This window comes from Martes martes (assembly GCF_963455335.1).
Source record: "Martes martes genome assembly, chromosome: 9".
Lineage (NCBI taxonomy): Eukaryota > Metazoa > Chordata > Mammalia > Carnivora > Mustelidae > Martes > Martes martes.
In genome coordinates this window covers 21,418,156-21,438,195 of record NC_137896.1, presented here as the reverse complement: position 1 = coordinate 21,438,195, position 20,040 = coordinate 21,418,156, and the positions used below count along the sequence as shown (strand labels likewise).

Here is a 20,040-nt window from a genome sequence, read left to right as displayed (position 1 = left end):
CCTCAACAGAATAAATGCCATATATGAAAAATCCAGAGCTAACATCACACTTAAAGTAAAACAAAGAAAACTTTTCCTTTAAGATCAGGAACAAGACAAGAATGCCCAATTTCAGCACTTCTTTTCAACACAGTACTAGCCAGAGCAATTAAGCAAGAAAAAGAAATAAAAAACATCAAAACTGGAAAATAAGTAAAGTCATCTGTTTGCAGATTATATGATTCTATGGTGTAGAAAACTGTAAAGGATCCCCCCAAAAGTGTTAGAAGTAATAAACGAATTCAGCAAAGTTGCAGACTATGAAATCATACAGGGGCACCTCACTGGCTCAGTCAGTATAACATGTGACTCCTGATCTTGGGGTTATAAATTCAAGCCCCGTGTTGGGTGTAGAGATTACTTAAATAAATAAATAAATAAATAAATAAATAATTCATAACAGGGACACCTGGTTGAGCATTTGCCTTCAGCTCAGGTGTTGATCTCAGGGTCCTGGGATAGAGGCTTGCATCGGGTCCCTGCTCAGTGGGGAGTATGCTTCTCCTTCTCCCTCTCCCTTTCCCTCTCTTCCAACCCTGCTCATGCTCTCTCAAATAAATAAATAAAAGCTTAGAAAAAAAAAACACACAAAAATCTATTTCATTCCTATACCACAAACAATAAATAATCCAAAAATAAAATTAAGAAAATGATTATATTTATAGTATCATGAAAAAGAATAAAATAACTTAGTAATCAACTTAACCAAGGAGGTAAAAGAGTATGTACTGAAAACTGCAAAATGCTGCTGAAAGAAATTAAAGATAAATAATAAAACACTCTGTCTTAACTAAAAAACAACAAAAGAAAACCAAAACAAAAAAACCCAAACACAAATAAATGTAAAGACATCCCATATTCATGGACTGGAAGACTTAGTAATGGTAATAAGATGTCAACACCATTCAAAGGATTCTATAGATTCAATGCAATCCCTATCAAAATCCCTATGATGTTTTTTGCAGAAATAGAAAAATCCATCCTAGGGATGCCTGGGTGGCTTCAGTTGGCTAAGTGTCTGCCTTCAGCTCAGGTCATGATCCCAGAGTCCTGGGACTGTCCTGCATTGGGATCCTTGCTCAGCAGGGAGCCTGTTTCTCCCTCTGCCTGCCACTGCCCCTGCTTGTGCTTGTGTGCGCTCTTTCTCTGACAAATAAATAAATAAAAATTTTTAAAAATCCTCAAAAATAAAAAAAAAAGAAAAAGAAAAATCCATCCTTAAAGTCATATGGAATCTCAAGGAACTCTGAATAGCCAAAATAATCTTGAAAAAGAACAAAGTTGGGAGGGCTCACATTTCCTAATTTCAAAACTTACTACAAAGTTACAGTAATCAAAACAGTATAGTACTGGCATACAGACAGACATAAAAAGGACAATGTTTAAAAAAGAGCCCAGAAATTAGCCCTCACATATATGGTGCAATGGCTTATGAAAATGGTGCCAAGACCATTCAAAGGAGAAACAACGGTCTTTTCAACAAATGGTGTTGAGAAAATGGATGCAAAAGAATGAAGCTAGATCCTCCCCTCAGACCATATACAAAATTAACTCAAAATGGATCAAGGAATTAAACACAAATGCTAAAACTATAAAATTCTTATAGGGAGAAAAGATGGGGAAAAGCTTCATGACATTGGAACGGTCAATGATTTTTTGGATGTGACACAAAAAGCAAAGACAGTAAAACAAAACAGAGAAATTGAACTTCATTAAAGTTAGAAACTTCTGTGCATCAAAGGATACTATCAATATGGTGAAAAGGCAACCCCTGGAATGGGAGAAAACATTTGCAAATCATAAATCTGATAAGGGATTCTATCCAGAATATATAAAGGATTAACTACAGCTCAATAGCAACAACAGTAAAACTCAAGCAAAAAATGGGCAAAGAACTTAAATAAATCTTTCTCTAAGGAAGACAGATAGATGGCCAATAAGCACATGAAAAGATGCTCAACATCACTAATAATTAGGGAAATGCAAATAAAAACTATTGAGATACCGCTTTATTCTAATTAGCATGGCTACTATAAAAAATAACAGAAAACAGTGTTGACAAGGATGTGGAGAACTTGGAAACCCATGTATTTGGAGCAGGAATGTAAAATGAAGCAGGCACTGTGGAAAATGGTATGGTAGTTCCTCAAAAAATTATATTCAGAATTATTATTCCACATCTGGGTATAAACCCAAGGGAACTGAGAGCAGACACTTGAATAGATATTTGTACACCTATGTTTATAGCAGCATTATTCACAATAACCAAAAGGTAGAAACACTGCAAATGTTCATCTACAGATGAATGGATAAACAAAATGTGGTATACACATACAATGGGATATTATTCCGGCTTAAAAAGGAAGGAAATTCTGAACAATGCTACAACATGGAAGAATCCTGAAGACTTATGCTAGGTGGAATAAACCTATTTAATATAACATTATATTAGGTGCCGGGTGGCTCAGTTGGTTAAGCAACTGCCTTCAGCTCAGGTCATGATCCTAAGAGTCCTGGGATCGAGTCCCACATCAGGGTCCCAGCTCCACAGGGAGTCTGCTTCTCCGTCTGACCTTCTCCCCTGTCATGCTCGTTCTCACTCTCTCAAATAAATAAAATATTTTTAAAAATATTATATCAATAATTATATTAATAAACTTAACATATTAACATAAATATTGTTTGAGTCTACTTATATGAGGTACCTAGAGTAATCAAATTCATAGAGACAGAAAGTAGAATGGTGGTTACCAGGAGCTGGTGGTGGGAAGAGGAATGGGGAATTATTTTAAGTGGAGGAGATTCTCAGTGTAGGAAGATGAAAAAGTTCTGGAGCTGGATGATGGTGAAAGCTGCACAACAATGTGAATGTACTTAATGACACTTCACTGTACACTAAAATATGGTTAAAATGGTAAATTTTATGTATATTTTACCACACAAAAAAGGAGGCTAAAGCTGCTCTGTTACTCAATATTTCTTGCACTGATTAAATGAGATCATTTTATTTTTATTTACTTTTTAAAAAGATTTTATCTATTTATTTGACAGAGAGAGCGCACAAGCAGGGGGAGCAGCAGAGGGAGAAAAGCAAGACCCCCATTGAGCAGGGAGCCTGATGCGGGGCTCGATCCTAGGTCTCTGGGATCATGACCTGAGCTGAAGGCAGACATTTAACTGACTTAGCCAGCCAGGCGCCCCTTAAAATATTTTATTTTTAAATAATCGCTATATCCAGTATAGGGCACGAACTTACAACCCTATGATCAAGAGTCCCAAGTTCCACTGAGCCAGCCACACACCCCAAATAAGATCTTTTGGATGCCATAAAATCACATACCTTTCTATAAAACAGTGCTAAAGACCCAGTTCTCTTTGGTTTGCTTATTCCAGTTGGATGTGCCTCTTGCACTTTAGTCAGATGGGTCTGTTTCGGAGAAGCACCAATTAATGACTGAGCAGTAAGTGATAGAGGACTCTCGACTTTGGACTCCTGAGCTGTGTTCATGGAAATTGGTATCAGTGTGATCTCTCCAGCGTCATTTGCGATACCTAAATGTATAAGCAAGAGTTTTCAGTTTTAGAAATAAGCAGCATGTATTCCAGAAAGGTTGTCAATTATATCTATCAATCTATCTATGTGTATAAACATAGGAATAGGTTAGAAAAGGAGATGAAAGCCACAAAAATAGTAATTCTAGGTTACAGCACTCTTGTTTTCTATTTCTGCTCTGAAATAATATTGTTTTTCTTTTGAACTTTTGAGTTCTTACAGAGATGTTTTTAATCATTTGTAAAGCTCATATAAGAAAATAAGTTCCAACAAAAAGGGCAGTATATTTAAAAAATGTTAAAACTCAATAAACAGTGTAAGTTCAAAACAAAACAAAAGGTAGAGCACAGAGGATTTTTATGGCAGTGAAACTATTTTGTATAATACTATAATGGTGGCTATGTGTCATTAAACATAGAAACTATAGAATGTATAATAGTGAGAGTAAACCATAATGTAAACTATGGACTTGAGGTGATAATGATGTGTCAATGTAAGTTCGTCAACTGTAACAAATATACCATTCTGGTGCAGGATGATGATGATGATCAAAGCTGTGTGTGTGTGTGTGTGTGTGTGTGGCAGTGGGTGTATGGGAAATCTCTATACCTTCGACTCAATTTTGCTTTGAACCCAAAACTGCTCTAAAATGATAAATTTTAAAAAACAGTATAGGTTCAGAAGAAACTGGATTAAAAAATGCCATGTGATCCAATCCAGCAAAACAAATCTTAATTAACTAATTCAGAAAAAATAGGAAATAAATGCATTAAAATGTTACCATGCAATGGGATTGTAACTTTATGTCCCATTGTTCCTGTGACTATGGCTGTGGCCATAGTTAGAAGACTTTGCCCAGGGGAAATTGATATATTTTCAGCAGTAAGGCTTGAAGAAGGGGCAATTTTCAATTTTGTTCCTTCGGTTATGATCCTGTCCATAAGTATTTCCTTTGGCGGGTCTTCCCCAAAAAGTCTTCTCTTGGCACTCCCCGCAGTAGGAGAACTGTAGCGTTCATGGACAGAAATTGGAGACAACGGTTGCATATCTAACAGAGAGAAAAATAAATTTAAAACAATTTGATACATATTCCAAAATAATAAATCTGGTTCATTCATTCAACAAATAGACTTTGAGTTACTATGGTAAGCCCTAGGGATTCAGCAGTAAATAACATGGCTTCTGTCTTCATGGAATATAGTCTAGTGAAAGAGGCATGAATAAAGTCATTACATGTGAAAATTATGATGGCTCATTTTCTTGGTTTCTTGAACCTGTCTACTATTAAAGGAGCAAAACATTAAGGGTATAGTAGAAGCTAAAAGGTAGAATGAGGTGACCAGTAAATTAAAATAGTCCAATTAGCATCTATCTCCCAATTTTACCTAGTAAATAACAGCTAAGAAGAAGGTAAATCAGTAATTTGGTTCACAGTTTGCCTCCTCCCACACGCCCATACTTAAGCAGTTTAAGGTACTATGGCTTTCTGATTTAGAAGATACACAGTCATCTTTTATGAGCCCTCTAGAAGATAAAGATGAGTAAAGGTGATATGATTCTGTTTAGCTTGCCTTAATCTGAGGGTTGGCAGTAGTATGTTGATCAAAAAGAAAGTTATAGTTTATATCTATTTTCAGTGCTCTTTCCACAGGAGAAGCCTTCCCTTTCTACCAGGTGCAAAGGTTCTCCTAGACCCTCAGAACCCTACATCTTTTTCTATAATCCTTACTTTCCCCAACCCATTGTTTCTTTACAGGTATATGATATGCTTTTATTTTTATTTTTTTTGAGAGATAGCAAGAGAGCATGTGCCAGAGAGAGAAAGCCAGTGAGCAAGCATGTGCACGTGGGGCGGGGGAAGAGCAAAATTAGAGGGAGAGGGAGAAGGAGAATCCCAAGCAGGTTCCATGCCTAGCACAGAACAGAAGCAGGGCTCAATCTCACAACCCTGAGATCATGACCAGAGCCAAAAATCAAGAGTCAGACACTTAACCAACTGAGCCAGTCAGGTGCCTCTTTATTTTTTATCTTATTTTATTTTTTTTAAAGATTTTATTTATTTATTTGACAGAGATCACAGGTAGGCAGAGAGGCAGGCAGAGAGAGAGGAGGAAGCAGGCTCCACGCTGAGGAGAGAGTCCAATGCAGGGCTCGATCCCAGGACCCTGGGATCATGACCTGAGCCAAAGGCAGAGGCTTTAACCCACTGAGACACCCAGGCGCCCCTATTTTTTATTTTAAAACTTTAAAAAATTTTTTTTATTTATTTGACAGAGAGAGAGAGTGAGAGAGCACAAGTATGGGGAGCAGCAAAGGCAGAGGGAGAAGAGGGCTCCCCCACCGATCAGGAAGCCTGATACAGAACTTGATCCCAGGACCTTAGGATCATGACCTGAGCTGAAGGCTGATGCTTAACCAACTGAGTCACCCAGGCACCCTATTTTAAAACCTTTTAAAGGTAATCTCTACACCCAATATGGGGCTTGAACTCACTACCGAGATCAAGTATTCCACACGCCACCAAGATGAGCCAGACAGGCACTCATATACTATCTATCCTTTCCTCCTTCCTTTATTCCTTCCTTCCTTCCTTCCATCCATCAATCCATCCATCCATCCTCCCACTTTCCCTCCCTCCCTCCCTCCCTTCCTAAGATTTTATTTATTTATTTACCAGAGAGAAAGAGAGCACAAGCACAGGGAGCATTAGGCAGAGGGAGAAGCTCTCTGCTGAGCTAGGAGCTTGATGTGGGACCCAATCCCAGGACCCTGAGATCACGACCTGAGTGGAAGTCAGATGCTCAACTGATTGAGCCACCCAGATGCCCCACGTATCCTATGCTTTTAAAGTGAAAGCATTTAAGGGCACCTGGCTGGCTCAGTTGATGGTGCATCGGACTCTTGTTCTCAGGGTCTTGAGTTTGAGCCCCATGTTGGGTGTGGTGATCACTTAAGTAAATAAATGTAAAAAAAAAAAAAGTGAAAGCATTTCACTGTTTATTTTTACATCCATTAGATAATTAGACAGTCATATAATCTATTTACAAAACATGCTTACGAGTTACAAAGGTTACTTCTGGCAATGATTTGACAGCTCTCTGTATTAATGAGGTGAGTGGAGAAATAATCATGGTTTAATAAAAATCTCTCAGTAATTCTGGGGCTTATGAAAGCAGCTCTGATTTTCCAATCTCAGTAGAAAGTATAAAGTGCTACTATAACTCCCATTATCCCTTTACAGGAGCCTACCTAGATCTCTTATACAAAAGAAATCCAAGGCAGCCCTTGAATCTGACTAGGAATGTTCAAAGCTGACATTTCAATAGAGGATTCACATTATAGCCATGAAGTTAGCTACAAACCCCTTCATATTATCTTTCCCTAGCACAGTAGTGGAAAAGCTACAGTGAACAACTAATAAATTTAGTAATTTTACAAATTAATAAATTGTCTTTTTCTCCCCAGTGTTAACGTTCAATATTGTTTTCTAAGGATTTTCCATTATTTGATTCTCTTGTCTGCATCCTTTTTTTTTTTTTTAAGATTTTATTTATTTATTTGACAGAGAGAGATTACAAGTAGGCAGAGGCAGGCAGAGAGAGGCAGGGAAGCAGGCTCCCCACTGAGCAGAGAGCCCGTTGTGGGGCTCGATCCCAGGACCCTGGGATCATGATCTGAGTGGAGGGCAGAGGCTTTAACCCACTGAGCCACCCAGACGCCCCTAATTAATTCATTTTTTAAAGTAATCTCTACACCCAACAGGGGGCTTGAACTTATGACCCCAAGATGAAGAGTCACATACTCTACCCAGTGCTCCTAATGACTGACAGTTTTAAAAACTTTTAAAAAGATTTCTTAAAAGTCATAAAATAATCTAAATCATTTCCATTGCTTATGAAGATTGTTTTTTCTGCACAGCATATTTTTATCTTCACTACATGTAAAGCAAAGACTATCAATGTGCCTGGATACACATACACAAAATTATAGTCCAAAAAAGGATCAAGAGCTTTGTGAAACCTAAATACTTGCTCATCAGAAGTTACTTCAGGGATATGTGATCAAAAGACTTAAACTGACTAAAAAAAAAAAAAAAAAAAAAAAAATTGAAGAGCCATATAATCCAGAAGATGCACTTATCAGATGCATACATAAGAGAAAATAAGGAAAATGCAATAAAATCTTCCTAGAAGTAAGGCTCAAAGTAACCATCTTAAGAGAGTATGGATAAAGTTATTTGTTAGCTGCATTTAAGCACTCCCAAAGAGTATTTTTGCTCTGCTTTAAACTCACACACACACACACACACGCGCACGCGCAACTTTTTAAACAATAGGCTCCATGCCCAGTGTAGAGCCCAATGCAGGACTTGAACTCATGATCTTCATATCAAGACCTGAGCTAAGATCAAGAACTGGATGCTCTATCAGATAAAGGGCTAGTATCCAAAATCTATAAAGAACTTACCAAACTCAACACCCAAAGAACAAATAATCCACTCAAGAAATGGGCAGAAGACATGAACAGACATTTCTGCAAAGAAGACATCCAGATGGACAACAGACACATGAAAAAGTGCTCCACATCACTCGGCATCAGGGAAATACAAATCAAAACCACAATGAGATACCACCTCACGCCAGTCTGAATGGCTAAAATTATCAAGTCTGGAAACGACAGATGCTGGCGGAGATGCGAAGAAAGGGGAACCCTCCTACACTGTTGGTGGGAATGCAACCTGGTGCAGCCACTCTGGAAAACAGCATGGAGGTTTCTCTAAAAGTTGAAAATAGAACTACCCTACGACCCAGCAATTGCACTACTGGGTATTTACCCTAAAAATACAAAGGTAGTGATCCGAAGGGGCACGTGCACCCAAATGTTTATAGCAGCAATGTCCACAATAGCCAAACTACGGAAAGAACCTAGATGCCTATCAAAAGACGAATGGATAAAGAAGATGTGGTGTGTGTGTGTGTGTATATATATGTATATACATATATATATGTGTGTGTGTGTGTGTGTATATATGTATACACATATATATATGTGTGTGTATATATATATGTGTGTGTATATATGTATATACATACATGTATGTGTGTGTATATACACACACACACATACATACATACAATGGAATACTACGCAGCCATCAAAAGAAATGAAATCCTGCCATTTGAGACGACATGTATAGAACTAGAGGCTAGAATGCTGAGTGAAATAAGTCAATCAGAGAAAGACAATTATCATATGATCTTCCTGATATGAGGAAGTTGAGAGGCAAAGTGGGGGGTCTGGGGGGTAGGGAAGGAAAAAATGAAACAAGATGGGATCAGAAGGGAGACAAACCATAATAGACTCTTAATTAATCTCACAAAACAAACTGAGGGTTGCTGGGAGGAGGGGGGTAGGGAGAGGGTTGTTGGGTTATGGACATTGGGTAAGGTAGCTGTGAAGTGTGTAAACCTGGCGATTCACAGACCTGTACCTCTGGGGCTAATAATACATTATACGTTAATAAAAAATTTAAAAAAAAATTGGATGCTCAACCAACTGAGCCACCCAGGTGCCCCTCTGCTTCAAACATGTATCTTTCTACAGACATACAGAGACAGAAAAAGAATATAACTTCTGTCACATTTGAAAAGTAGGTATTTTGCTTATTTACATAGTTTTCCATTAGCATTTAGAAAAGCTGTATATTGGGGTGCCTGAGTGGCTCAGTTGGTTAAGCATCTGCTTTCAGTTCAGGTCATGATACCACGGTCCTGAGATTGAGCCCTGCATTAGGCTCCCTGCTCAGTGGGGGGCCTGCTTCTCCATCTCACTCTGCCCTTCTCCTCCTCCCCCAGCTCAGGCTTGCTCTCTAATAAATAAATAAAATCATTTTTTAAAAAAGATTTTTGTTTATTTATTTGACAGAAAGATCACAAGTAGGCAGAGAGGCAGGCAGAGAGAGAGGGGGAAGCAGCCTCCCTGCTGAGCAGAGAGCCTGACTTGGGGCTTGATTCCAAGACCCTGAGATCATGACCTGAGCCGAAGGCAGAGGCTTAACTCACTGAGCCTTCCAAGCGCCCCAATAAATAAAATCTTAAAAAAAAAGAAAAAAAGAAAAGCTGTACGTTGGGGCACTGGGTGGCTCAGTTGAGGACCCTACTCTTGATTTGGCTCAGGTCATGAGCTCAAGCCCTGTGTTGGGCTTCAGGCTCAGTATGATATCTGTTTGAGATTCTTTCTCTCTCTCTCTCTCTCTGACCCTCCCCCTCACATAAATAAAATCCTAAAAAAAGAAAAGTTATATGTGTATTAAAAGGCTAAAATACTCTTTCCACAATTAACATGGCAATTTAAAAAATAGAAATTAAAAATCAGAGCAACAGGGCTCTGAGATAGAGCCCCGCATCCTGCTCTGTGCTGCCTGAGGTTCTCTCTCCCTCTTCCCCTGCCCCTCCAATGCCCTCCCCACTCTCTTTCTTTTAAAAAAAAAAACAAAAAAACAAAAAACAAACAAACAAACAAAACAGAGTGAAAATCTTACTACTTTGGTATGAGAAACTATACAATGGGCCACACAAGGGTGTTGGCAGAAGTCCCTTCTTATTTTTTCATTAAAAAAATTATTTTTTAAAGTTTTCATTTATTTATTTATTTATATATAGAGAGAGCATGAGCATGAATGGGGGGGGGGAAGCAGAGGGAGAGGGACAAGCAGATTCTGTGCTGAGCATGGAGTCTGATGTGGGGCTCTATCCCAGGACCCCAAGATCGTGACTTGAGCTCAAACCAAGACTCAGATGTTCAACTGACTGAGCCACCCAAGTGCCCCTTTAATTTTTTTTTTTTTGAAGATTTTATTTATTTATTTGAGAGAGAGAGCAAGAGCACCCAAGCAGGGGGAGCAGCAGGCAGAGGGAGAGGGAGAAGGAGAAGCAGGCTCCCTACTGAGTAAGGAGCCCAATGCGGGGCTTGATCCCAGGACCCTGGGATCATGACCTGACCGATTTAATTCTTTTTATAAGCCCCCTTTTAAATTCTGATGAAGAAAAAAAAATCCTGATGAAGAAATTAGATTTCATAATATTAGCAAGACTTGATATCTTCTCGGAGAAAATTATCTTTGTTATTTTGTTCACTGTTTTCCCCATGTTGAACCTACCCCTTCGAAGACTCCCACTGTCAGTCCGAACTTCTTTGACTCTTGGATGTATTAGAGGAGACATAGGCATCATGGGAAGATGTCCCTGTACATTTCCCCCATTTCCTGTTTCAAAGTTATTTGGGAATATAACCTGTGAAAAACAAAAACCTTCTGCTTTACATATTGATATACCCACTAATAAAAACCACGGAAAGTGAGAAAAAAGTCTTTTTAACTACTTTAAATGTTTTATTTCTCTTCCTTCTTGTTCACAAAATAGAACTTGCATTAAGTGTTCAATAGTTAATGCTGTTAAATATATTTCAATCTTATAATTGATCTACTTAAGTTTATTGACTACTTCTAGAAGCAAACTGATTCGGTAGGTACTATTTCCACTTAAGGATAAGAAAACAGAGGCTTGGGTGCCTGGGTAGCTCAGTTGGTTAAGTGACTGCCTTCAGCTCAGATCATGATCCCAGAGTCCCAGAATCGCATCTGGCATCAGGCTCCCTGCTCAGCGGGGAGTCTGTGTCTCCTTCTGTGCACCCCCCACCATGCTCACGCTCTTTTTCTCTCTCTCTCTCCGTCACTCTCTCTAAAATAAATAAAATCTTAAAAAAAAAAACAAAAAACAGGCTCAAAATATGAAATTTGCCCAAGGACGCACTACTATTAAATAACAGAGTAAGGGCTTCAACCCAAATCCTCTTTCTTCAAGTTCAGAGAGATTTTTTTCACTTTCCCAAGGGATTCTACAATGGAGATGAATACTAAAGATTGCCCAGTTAATCACAGTTTGCTACAAAAGTCCAAAGATGCACGGAAGAGAGATTTCAAGAAATCATCTTCTTGGGGTGCTTGGGTGGCTCAGTTGTTAAGCCTCTGCCTTTGGCTTGGGTCATGATCCCAGGATCCTGGGATCAAGCCCGATGTGGGGTTCCCTACTCAGTGGGAGGCCTGTTTCTCCCTCTCCCACTCCCTCTACTTGTGTTCCTTCTCTTGCTGTGTCTCTGTCAAACAAATAAATAAAATCTTAAAAAATAAAAATCATCTCCTTTTTAGTTCTTTCTGCTCTTGGATAGTCCTTCCAGTAGTTTGGAATTAGAGAAAAATTCTCAGGTTTCATGAAGTATAAGAAGACACAGAAAAGCAAATAAGGATGAGAAGACAGGAGTTACAAAAGAGCAACACAGGGGCGCCTGGGTGGCTCAGTGGGTTAAGCCTCTGCCTTCGGCTCAGGTCATGATCTCAGGGTCCTGTGATGGAGCCCTGCGTCGGGTTCTCTGCTCAGTAGGGAGCCTGCTTCACGCTCTCTCTCTCTGCCCACCTCTCTGCCTACTTGTGATCTCTGTCCAAAAAAAAAAAGGCAACACAGAGGTAAAGGGGAAAAAACTCAATTTCTCACCTAACATTAAACTGCAATGTGTCACTTGTATTAGTGACTTCTGATTTTTTTCAATTTTAACTACTACTAACTAAAAATGTTTTTTAGACAGAAATTCCAAAAGCTAAAAACGATAAAATTAACGGGCTTCTTGGATAAGACTTCAAAAGTACCAACAATAAAAGAAAAAATATAGGACATCATCAAAATTAAAAGTTGTAGTTGTATTTACAATATAAAAAGGACTCCTATAATTCAGTAATAAAAAAAACCCAATTAAAAAATGGGCAATGGATTTGGATAGATATTATTCCAAAGAAAAGACAGTAAGCATCTTTAGCCATCAGGGAAATGTAAATAGAAATCACAATGAACTATTACTTCATGCCTACTAATGGGCAGAATAACAAAGGTAAGTGTTAGGGGGAAAATAAAGGTAAGTGTTAGAGAAAATATGAAGAAATTGGAATCTTCATACACTGATGGTGGGAATGTTAAATGGTGCAGCCACTTTGAGAAGAGTCTGACAGTTTCCCCAAACTGGAGTATGTCCATACAAAAGTTGTGCATGAATGTTCACAGCAGCATTATTCATAGAAGCCAAAGGCTGAAACAACCCAAATGTCTATCAATTAATAAATGGAGGAACAAAATGATATATCCATGCAATGGAATATTAAGCCACGGAAAGAAATGAAGTGCTAATATATCCCATAACATGGATGAATCTTGAAAACATTATGCTAAGTGAAAGAAGCCAGTCACAAAGGACACATATTATATGATTCCACATATATGAAATGTCCAGAATAGAAAAATCAATAAAGATGGAAAGTAGATCACTGGTTGTTTAGGACTAGGGAGAGGAAGGGGTATAAGGAAGTGACAGCTAACAGGTACAGTTACTTGTTGAGGTGATGGCTGCACCTATACATGCATGTACTAAACACTAAATTGTATGTTTTTTAAATTATTTATTTTTTGGGAGAGAGGGTGCATGCAAGTGGGTGGAGAGAGAAAGAATCTCCAGCAGACTCCCTACTGAGCAGGACCCTGAGATCATGACGTGGGCTGAAATCAAGAGTTGGACACTTAACTGACTGAGCTACCCAAGCACACCTTGATTGGGTTTTTTTTTGATTTTTAAATGGATGAATTGTATGGTATGTGATTTATACCTCAATACAGCTTTTATTTATTTTTTTTTACAGTCGTTATTTTTTAAATGATTATCACCCTTGCCCCGATTCTGATTATCACTCTTGCCCTGACTCACTTCTTCACAGGTAGGAACCTTGTTTGCTGAAGCCTGGAGAGCCTCCCACAGTGCAGAATCATGACTCCATGCTAAACTCTCTAATATTTGTTCTTCGATGCTGTTGAGGTGTTTCACCATATCCCTGGAGAGTCCCTCCTCTGAGCGGATCACCACCTCAATAACCTGGTAAAGAGAAAATTGAAAAGGTAATATAGTCTCAGTCATTTCTATACTGGGCTTGCATGTATGACTAGCTTTGGTCTTATGATGACACAGAACCAATGATACTGTTGAACCATGATTCAATGGCTTATTAATGTGTTTTAATTTATAAAGGAGTTCTGAAGATCTTCAAAATACTTTCACATACATTTCTGCTTCTTATCCTTTTTGTATACATGGAAAAATGAGGCAATGATCGGTGGAAACTGGTCAACAGCTCAGTAGTAGCAGAACTCAGGTCTTGGGTTCCACTTCCCATGCTATTTTGAATTTACTGCTCATTCTCAGACTATTTTTCCCAATAGCTCAAAAGAACAGAATGAATAACATATTTAACCGTATGCGTGTTGTCAGGCCCGAGGGCCTCTTCCATCCTTGTCAAGGGGAGTGCTAACCTTCTCTCCTTTCATACAACACGAATAACATATTTAAAATAACATATTTAAATGCTTATATATTTAAAATAACATATATAACATATTTATATTATATATTACATATTTATATATTTATATAGAACATGTAACTTATATAACATATTTAAAGTAACATATTTAAAATGCTTATATAATTCCATTTTAATAAGAGTAAATCCTAGAACAAAGTCTGTAAGTATATACACAAAAGTATTAAGTGAGGGGCGCCTGGGTGGCTCAGTCGTTAAGCGTCTGCCTTCGGCTCAGGTCATGATCCCAGGATCGAGCCCCGCATCAGGCTCCCTGCTCAGTGGGGAGCCTGCTTCTCCCTCTCCCACTCCCTCTGCTTGTATTCCCTTTCTCGCCGTGTCTCTATCAAATGAATAAATAAAATCTTAACAAAAAAAGTATTAAGTGATTATTATTTATAATTAGGATTATAATGTATGGTTTTAATATTTATGTTTATATATACGTCCTGTTTTTCTTCAAGGAGAATGTATTATTTATGTGGTTAAAAAACAAAGGCATTTAACTTTTTTTTTTAAAGAATTTATTTATTTATTTGACAGAGAGATCACAAGTAGGCAGAGAGGCAGACAGAGAGAGAGAGGAGGAGACAGGCTCCCTGCCGAGCAGAGAGCCCGATGCGGGACTTGATCCCAGGATCTGATATCATGACCTGAGCCGAAGGCAGAGGCCCAACCCACTGAGCCACCCAGGCGCCAGGCATTTAACTTTTTGAATGAAAAAAGTATGTGAGAGGGGCGCCTGGGTGGCTCAGTTGCTTAAGCGGTTGCCTCCTGCTCAGGTCATGATCCCAGGGTTCTGGGATCAAGTGCCATAGTGGGCTCCCTGCTCAGTGGAGAGCCTGCTTCTCCCTCTCCCTCTGCCTGCCGCTCTGCCTACTTGTGCTCTCTATCTCTCTGTCAAATAAATAAATAAATCTTTAAAAAAAAAATGTATGTTACAAATAAAAATGAGTTGCTATCAGATAAGGTCAAAAACAATATAGTCCTGAATAAAATTACCTTAACTTCCTAAAAGAAAAATGTGAAAACACGCATCAACATTGCAGTAAATATACAGAAACAATTTTTCTTAAGTCACTAAAAAAATATTTAAACCCCACTCAGTCAGCAATTCAAATGGGTAAACTTTCCAATGATCTGCATTTTCCATAACTTTAGGCATATCTTAGGTATAAAAATTTAACTCTTCAAACTAACTTTCCTATCAATACTTTGAAAGTAGCACAGATGACAAAAAATTAACTAAATCATGTCAATAATAGTAGCACCAGTCTTAAATCAGGACACTAGGTAACATTAAATGTTATTGTAGCTCTCATCTCACCTTATAAAAATAAAATGGTCGTAAATTGAGAACTTCAATAATCCAGGGGAAAGTACGAGGTGAGCTATAGGCAAAGAGCACAATTTCCAAACAACAGGCCATCAAGGAATGATGAAATATATCCTGCTCTAAAAGAACCTTGGAGAACAGAAAAATCAGTTTAGTATTTCTCAGCAATTTCAGCCTTTGCCATTCTATAAAGATGACTATAGAAACAAGATAAAATAATCTCTGTACATTATATTATACCAGATTATCAAAGATAAAAATTTGAGTTCTCAAACTGATAGAGTTTTCTTAAAAAATATAATCTTGCTCAATGGTAGATCTTATATTTAAATGAGGCATACACAACAATCTGCTTTGAAATAATAAAACAGTCAATATTCCCATCAAATGGAAGCATCAGGATTAGTCCTATTTTTTTTTCTTTGGTTCCATTTGTTTAAATACCAGTTTAGGACAACTGTTTTGTCAACATAAAAATTTGTTAATCAAAACACTAAAATCAAAGGTATAATGTCACAGCTAAGATTTTTTAAAAGTTCAGAGAAGTTTTTTATTAAGAAGATAAAAGTCCTGCTCACCAAGGAATTTAAGATTTAACATAAGCTGGGGACTTGGTGGCTCAGTAGGTTAAGTATCCTACTCTCGGCTTCGGCTCAGGTCATGATCTCAGAGTCCTGAGATCAAGCCCTGAGTTGGGCTCTACACTCAGTGGGGATGTGCTTGAGATTCTCTCTCTCCCACTGCCCCTCCTCCTTCAAACCGCAGCCCCTCCCCCGACTTCCCACTCACAGGCATACTCTAAGCGTAAATAAATAAATCTTAAAAAAAGGGGGGGGAAGATTTAACATAAAATTTCAGTTTTAAAAAGTGTTTGTCATCATCCTTTTTCAAGTATCATGCCAAATCAGCAAAGAGAATAAGAAACAGAAACTACCTTGGATAAAACTAGAAGTCAGCTGTAACTACAAACTAGAGTACATGACAAATTACTTAGTAGAAAGTAGGATGGTCAAACAAGGGCCTCAAGAGAGACACTGAGAATTAATTAATTTGTTCCATACAACCTAGGAAAAACACAGCAATTGAGGGCACAGATAGAATGGAAAGCCCCACTCAAGCCCCATTCTGAATTAGGGAGAAGTGGAGCTTGAGAACACCAGGCAGAGAAAAGACTGTGGTTTTATGTGAAAGTCTGCATACTGCATTGTGAGACCAAGTTTCCCTTCTTTGCTCTGCTCCACAATACCAATGTTTAGGTAAGAGTTGAGCAGATACTTCTCTACAGAAACAGAAATATTTCAGAAGAACATTAAGGACACCAACAGTTGGGTTTCTGGGTGGCTCAGTCAGTTAAGTGTCTGTCTTCAGCTCAGGTCATGATCCGGGTGTCTTGGGACTGAGCCCCACATAGGGCTCCCTGCATAGCAGGGAGTCTGCTTCTCCCTATGCCCCTCACCCTGCTCATGCTCGCTCTTACTCTAATAAATAAATAAAATCTTAAAAAAGACACCAAGAGTTGAAGATCCCTAATACTACATGGTCACATGAGACTGCTGGACTTACATTCTCATTCTTGCATACAAAGCTTTGAAGCAAACTGCTCAGTCACCATAAGGGTTTATTAATGTTTCATTTTTAGTTTCATTTTTATTCAAATATATGTGGATATTCGAGAATAAGCCAACATATGAGGAAATCCTCCAACTGAAAGACAAAGATTAAGACAGAAAAAGAGCACCTGGCTGGGTCAGAGTTGGTGGAGCATGCAACTCTTGATTCTGGGGTTGTAAGTTTGAGTTCCATGGTAGGTGTAGGGATTACTTAAAAATAAAATCTCAAAGGGGCGCTTGGCTGGCTCAGTCGATAGAGCAAGTGATTCTTGATTTCAAGGTTGTGAGTTCGAGCTCTCTGGGGCATGAAGCCTACTTAAAATTTTTTTAAAAAATTATTAAATAAATAAATAAATAAACTCAGAAGAAAGGGACAACACATTCAACATAAGACAACAAAGAAATCTAAATTTAACCTCATGGAACAAGAAAGAGATCTTAGAAATGAGAATACACCTAAAATAAAAAAATTCACTATTACCGGAGGACAAAAAGTTGAGTAAATATCCTAAGAAGTAGAATAAAGTAAAGAAATGGAAAATAAGAGAAAAGGATCCATCCACAAAGTTCCTCATCTGAGTAATAATAGCTCCAGAAAGATAAACCAGTGGGCAATATATTATCTAAGAAATAATGCAATAAAATGATCCAGAACTGCAAGACATAAATTTCTGTACTAACAGGGCACCTCTGTAGGAATGCTCAACACATGAATGAAAAGACCACAATAAGACTTTACTGTAAATCTTAGAACATAAGACATAAAAGGAAGATACTACTAAGATTCCAGAAAATAAAAACAGGTCGCATAGCAGTAGTAAAAATTAGAATGCCGGGGCACCTGGGTGGCTCAGTGGGTTAAAGCCTCTGCCTTCAGCTCAAGTCATGATCCCAGGGTCCTGGGATTGAGCCCCACATCGGGCTCACTGCTCAGTGGGGAGCCTGCTTTCTCCTCTCTCTCTGCCTGCCTCTCTGCCTGCTTGTGATCTCTGCCTGTCAAATAAATAAATAAAATCTTAAAAAAAAATTAGAATGCCATTGGACTTCTAATTAGCAACACTGGAATGTAGAAGATAATGAAGTAATGCCTTCAAGATCATAAAGCAAAATGACTGTCAGTCTAAAATTCTATAAAGATGACCACCAATCAAGTGTGAATCTAAAGACTTTGTATGCAGAGTGTTTCAAGATTTATTTACTTATTTTTAGAGGTGGGGGAGTGGCAGAGGGAGAGCTTAAGCAGAGAGTCTGTACTGAGCGCAGAGCCCAACATGGGGTTCAATCTCATGACCCTGAGATCACCACCTGAGCTGAAACCAAGAGCTGGATGTTTAACCAACTGCACCATCCAGGTGCTCCCTTTATGCAGACTTTTTAAAAAGGGACTTAAGGCTTCCACATTTTATTGAACTACAAAATGTCTATACTAGTGGACTGTGAAGTTATGCATATATAATGTAATACCTAGAGCAGCCACTAAACAAATCTATAAACTCTAAAAAATGTTCAAGTAAGGGCACCAGGTTGGCTCAGTCAGTAGACTGCGTGACTTTTTTTTTTTAAGATTTTATTTATTTATTTGACAGAGAGTGAGAGAGAGCACGAGAGGGGAGAGGATCAGAGGGAGAAGCTAAGCTGGGAGCCCGATGTGGGACTCAATCCTGGGACTCCAAGATCATGATCTGAGCCAAAGGTAGCTACTCAACCAATTTAATCACCCAGGTGCCCCCATGTGACTCTTGATCTCAGGGGCATGAGTTCAATAACCATGTTGGGCACAGAGCTTACTAAATAATGTTCAAGTAATCAACAGGAAAGGGGGGGGGTAGCGAAAAGAACAATCAGAAAACAAGAAATAAAATGGCAGACTTATACCCTAATATATAATAATTAAATTTAAGTTGTCTAAATTTAACAATTTAAAGAAACTAAGAGAGTAGATTAAAAAACGTGACTCAGTTATACACTGCCTACAAGAAACTCACCTCAAAGGTAATGATACATGTAGGCTGAAAATAAAAGTATGGAAAAGGACAGACCATGCAAACATTAATCAAAAGAAGGCAGGGGTGGCTATATGTAAAAAAAATGACAGACTTTGTAACAGGGGTGCCTGGGTAGTTCAGTTGTTAAGCGTCTGCCTTTGGCTCAAGTCCTGATCCCAGGGTTCTGAGGGTGAGCCCGGTATGGGGCTCCCTGCCGAGCAGGGAGCCTGCTTCTCCCTCTCCCACTCCCTCTGTTTGTGTTCCCTCTCTCACTGTGTCACTCTCTGTCAAATAAAATCAAATCTTAAAAACAAATCAAAAACAGAGTTATCAGCTTCAGAAAGGACATTACCTCATGATAAAAGGATCAATTACCAAGAAGACATAGCAATCCTTAATGCGTATGTATCAAACAGCAGAGCTTCAAAATACATGGATTTAAAAAAATCTAATAGAACTGAAAGGAGAGGGGGGCCTGGCTGACTTTGTCAGTAAAGCATGCAAATCTTGATCTTGGGGTTGTGAGTTTGAGCCCTATACTGGGTGGAACTATTACTTAAAATCTTAAGAAAATAGAACTGAAAGGAGAAATAGATAAATCTATAATAACATTTGGAGACTTCAATACTGTTCTCTCAACACTTGATAAAACTAGGCAGAAGATCGGTAAGAATACAGAGGTCAACACCACCATCAACCAACACAATAGAACTGACATTTAGAGAACACTCCACCCAACAACAGCAGAATACACACTGGGGGTCATAAGATAAACCTCAACAAATTTGAAAGAACTGAACTCACAGGAAATGTGAGTGGAATAAGTGTGACTACAAAAGGTAGCATGAGGGAGATCATTGTGATAACAGAACAACTCAGAATCTTGATTTTTGGGGGCAGTTGAATTAACCTACAAGGATGCAATGATAAACAGGAAGGCAGATATTATTCCAACGTTCATTTCCTGGTTTTGATATTACACCATGTAAAATGCAGCTACTGGGTGCACCTGATCTCTGTACTACTTTTGTAATTTCCTATAATTCTATAATTATTTCAAAATA

The 20,040-nt window shown here is 38.4% G+C and overlaps 1 protein-coding gene across 1 annotated transcript in view; it reads right to left on the bottom strand.

Moving 5' to 3' along the window:
* Positions 1 to 20,040, bottom strand: part of RBL1 (RB transcriptional corepressor like 1) — a gene marked incomplete at its 3' end in the record, with an annotated part of 64,669 nt that overhangs the window by 18,687 nt on the left and 25,942 nt on the right. The window contains exons 12-16 of the mRNA XM_080812704.1: positions 15,373 to 15,510; positions 13,397 to 13,561; positions 10,752 to 10,884; positions 4,374 to 4,640; positions 3,380 to 3,591 (exon numbers count right to left, since the gene is read on the bottom strand). Of these exons, the coding sequence (XP_080668830.1) occupies positions 3,380 to 3,591; positions 4,374 to 4,640; positions 10,752 to 10,884; positions 13,397 to 13,561; positions 15,373 to 15,510 (915 nt within the window). The remainder of the gene's footprint in view (positions 1 to 3,379; positions 3,592 to 4,373; positions 4,641 to 10,751; positions 10,885 to 13,396; positions 13,562 to 15,372; positions 15,511 to 20,040) is intronic.